General features: G+C 27.1%; 1 protein-coding gene across 1 annotated transcript; it reads right to left on the bottom strand.

Annotated features, from left to right (window-relative positions):
- Positions 1–3,695: 3,695 nt before the first annotated feature.
- On the bottom strand, positions 3,696–4,265 carry LOC124924184. Its single transcript, XM_047464256.1, has one exon. The coding sequence runs from the start codon at positions 4,263–4,265 to the stop codon at positions 3,696–3,698; it is 570 nt and encodes a 189-aa protein (XP_047320212.1).
- Positions 4,266–4,575: the final 310 nt, after the last annotated feature.

Genomic DNA, 4,575 nt, shown 5'->3' with positions numbered 1-4,575 from the left:
CTAGTTGTTTAAAAGGTTGTACTTGTTTTGTTAGGTTGCAAGTTTAAACCATACATATTACTCTCACATATATCCAAATTAACCACAGCTCTCGACCCGGCAATCCGGACACTTTAAAAATTAAGCATCATTATATATGTATATATATAGATTAGTTAGTGAAAAAGTTGAACTTATATTGTTAAAATGTCACGCGTTTATCAAATTTTGAGTTGAATTTAAAATATAAAGTGTTATTATTCTAGTTGATTAAAAGGTTGTACTTGTTTTGTTAGGTTGCAAGTTCGAACCATACCTATAGCATTTTTAATTTTATTTTTAACTGTTTTAAGTTTATGTGCGGGTCAACCCACAATCCTACCCAAGTATCCATTTACTCTCACATATATCCAAATTAACCACAGCTCTCGACCCGGCAATCCGGACAATTTAAAAATTATGCATCATTATATATATATATAGATTAGTTAGTTAAAAAGTTGAACTTATATTGTTAAAATGTCACGCGTTTATCAACTTTTGGGTTGAATTTAAAATATGAAGTGTTATTAGCCTAGTTGGTTAAAAGGTTGTACTTATTTTGTTAGGTTGCAAGTTCGAACCATACCTATAACATTTTTAATTTTATTTTTAATCGTTTTAAGTTTATGGGCGGGTCAACCCACAATCCGACTCAAGTATCCATTTACTCTCACATATAACCAAATTAATCACAGTTCTTGACCCTGCAATCCGGACACTTTAAAAATTAAAAATCATTATATATATAGATTAGTTAGTTAAAAAGTTAAACTTATATTGTTAAAATATCACGCGTTTATCAAATTTTGGGTTGAATTTAAAATATAAATTTTTATTATCCTAATTGGTCAAAAGGTTGTACTTGTTTTGTTAGGTTGCAAGTTCGAACCATACCTATAGCATTTTTAATTTTATTTTTAACCGTTTTAAGTTTATAGGCGGGTCAACCCACAATCCGACCCAAGTATCCATTTACTCTCACATATATCCAAATTAACCACAGCTCTCGACCCGACAATCCGGACACTTTAAAAATTAAGCATCATTATATATATATATAGATATTGAACAAATGTATCAGTTTGAAATGCATTCGATTAGACGTGTTGAGCTCTTTTCTCCAAAATGCGGGTCTTTTCGACAAGACATATGCATGAACCATGAGATCTTGTATATATACGAATATTTTTTTTTTTTACTTAAGAATGAGTTTTTTGGTTAAAGAATAATTAATGTTAGATGTAAAAAATGGGACAATTAATGTTAGATGTAACATTTACACTAAAATGAATTTTTTGATAGGAGATAGTGTAAATAATAATATTTTTTAGATTTTGATATTTAACTATATAAATATATATACATATAATTATTTTTATACTCAAAAAATTTCTATATTACTAATATAATATAATATAATATAATTGTTATTTTTTTATATATTAGAATAATAATGGGTATAATATATATTTTAAAACCATATAAAAAATATTTAAATAAGTATTATATTCGTGTAAACGGTTTAAACTGTAGTATAATTATTGAGTTTTTTTTATCATAAAATATTGTGTAATAAGAAAATAATTAACTAATAATTGTTAAATAATTTTTTATATATTATTATATTTAAATAAAATTTTAATATGCAAAAAATCAGTAAAAGAACTAAAAATTGAAAGAGTTCAGTTAAAAAAAACCTAAAGTTTAAAAAATAGAAAAATAAACAGTGTAGAAATATTAATTAAAAGCTAATATTAATAATTAAACTTTTTGTTAATATAAATAAAAAAATCAACATTAAACAGTTTTAAAAGAATGTGAGAATTGAAAACAAATAATAATAATAAAAAAATACTACTTGAAACTTGTCTTATGAAAACTTTTGTGCAATTTATATGAACTATATAGAATTATAGATGGATAATAATAAAGGTTTACTCCCTAAACCTAACTTTGTAAGGACTTTAAATTTTTAGATTTTTTTTTTGGCATAACCTCTAAGATTTTTAATATATAATGATAAACGGAAAATTTAAAAGAAATATATTGAAATAAGTGAATGATTCGTAAAAGGATGGACTAAATAACTTTTTTTTATTATTATGAATGATTTTTTTTTAAATAAACAATTGAACAAGAACTTATAAGTTTTAAATAGATATTCTAAATAATGATAAAATAAAATATAGTATCTCACTGACTAGTTCCAACTTCCAATTAGAATAAAATTTGACTTCGCATCAAATTAATATTACATTATAATTCAAATTAGAGTGAGACGATAAAGATATAAGAAATCTCGTACTATTACTATACTATTATTTCAGTATATATACCAAAATATTAATATGATTCAATTACTAATAATACTGAATATTGAAAGTATATCACAATTTTATTACCATAATATTAGACTGTTCATACTTAATAATATTATAGTTTAATTATATTTTGATTTAATTTTTAGAAGTTAAATTTTTATAATTAAATTAATCTTTTCCAAAAGTAAAATAAAATTATCATCTAATTTTGCTAAAAAATTAATAATGTTGTGTGAATCAAAATTTTGAAATAAAAATTATAACTTAATTAATTATAAGAATTATATATATATATATATATATATATATATATATATATTATATTTGTAATTTATAGGTATATATCAAAATTATAAAAATTTACCCTAAATATAGGTATAATACCTTATCATTTTTTTATATATATATAAAAAAATTGTTATTTTCCGTATTTTAAAATAGGTTATCTTCAGTATTGTACAATATACCTAAAATAAAGATAATTTTCTAGCATCCAAACTTTATCAAAATTTTAAAAATCTCATTCACATTGGTTCATCCTTTATACCCTTGGCCTTTTGCTCCTTCTAACGTAAAGTTGGCCATTCGTCAAGGCCCAGGAATCTCTTCCTATCACTTCTTCGAGATAAAATAATGATCTCGTCGGACCTCACTAGGCCTAAAAAGGGGAAGGAAGATATGGGCAAGATCAACAAACAAAGGGAGAGGGCACGTAACCCCGTAACCCCCTCCCCCTCACGCATATTTGTTCCCCAGCCCCGGAGAGAAATGCAGAACTCTTTTATTTTTTTAATACATACTGAAAATAACAATAATTTCCTAGCTAAGTTCAAACTTTATCAAAATTTTAAAAATCTATTACATTTACTATAAAAATAATTTCAGTATAGATACTACCTTTATCATTTTATTTTTTTGGTATATTGAATAAATTTATATTTTCATATTTTGCCTATGTTATTTTTGTTATAAAAAAACATAGACAATTTTGAAACCTTAGTCCAAATCTTTGTTGTTGTTTGTAATAGAGTTGATCAATTCATTCATGACTGAAAGATTTGAAATAAAAATAGTATGACTAATTAAAAGTTGAAGTTTCATGCAAATATTCAAACACCATGTAAGCAAACCTACTACCTGAAAAATAAATCAATGAAACAAACAACATGATACATATATATATTCATATAATCAGATGAACATCATCATCATCATCATCATCAATCTCTTCTTCTTCTATGATCTATATATTCTGATGTAATTATTATACAAGAAATTCAAACACATCAAAATTTGCAACAAGATTATCTCTGTTGTAACAGAAGAATTATTCGATTTTGAAATTCGAAGAGATTATAGGAGAACAGATCCTTCATAAATCGTCGATAAACTAACCTTAGATGATCGATTCGCCATTGCTAATCTAGGTCGTCGAGATGAATATCTCTGTACTTTCTTCATTGATGTTGATTGAAATGAAGGATTAACGTAATTTCCTTTCTTCTCCGTCATCATCACGGTCATCTGCTCGCCGCGATCACCATAGCTTGAATTCACTTCTAATGCAGGAGAGATCCTATTTTGACGACGACGAGTACTGCCACGATTTGAATCAGATTTGGAATAAGGAACAACTCTCTTGAGAGCAATTGAAGCTTTAACAGCTAAAGCAGCCATATCAGATGCGGTTAAAGGAGAACGCAATCTAGAAGAAGGTAATTCGAAATAGATCTGACCAGCTTTCAGTTCTTCATCCATATCCATCGCGTGTATACATTCATCGTAGCATAAATCATCGGAATTACATAGGAAGAACTCCGAATTTTGCAAATCGTCGTTAATATCAAACTGGAGTACTTGAGCGACGTTAATCGGAACTGTGTATTGCCGTAGTTTACCGTTTGAAGATATGACGTTCGCCATTGACGTCTGAAACTGGAGATTGGAACGACGGCGACGACTCGCCGGAAAAGAGAAACAACCTCCCATTGAGAATGAAATGTGTACGTATTAGGGCTGAAGGACGGGGGGGTTTTAAGGGAGAAGAATAAGGACCTGTTTGGATGTGACTATTTTCGCACGCAGCTCTGCAAATTGAGAGAGAGAGAAAAGAAACCGCCAAAAGGAAGACGACTATGAGTCTATGACCAGATGTATCAAGAAACCCTAAATATCCGTACAATTTAAATAATTAGAAGATAAATATAAAAAATAATATATTTTTTTAATAAAA

This window comes from Impatiens glandulifera, chromosome 2 (assembly GCF_907164915.1).
Source record: "Impatiens glandulifera chromosome 2, dImpGla2.1, whole genome shotgun sequence".
Lineage (NCBI taxonomy): Eukaryota > Viridiplantae > Streptophyta > Magnoliopsida > Ericales > Balsaminaceae > Impatiens > Impatiens glandulifera.
The sequence above is the reverse complement of the archived record's forward strand: the minus strand, read 5'-3'. Positions and strand labels throughout refer to the sequence as shown.

Excerpts from the sequence above, each read along its gene's own strand:
- LOC124924184 (XM_047464256.1), bottom strand. The coding sequence starts at position 4,265 with ATGGCGAACGTCATATCTTCAAACGGTAAACTACGGCAATACACAGTT.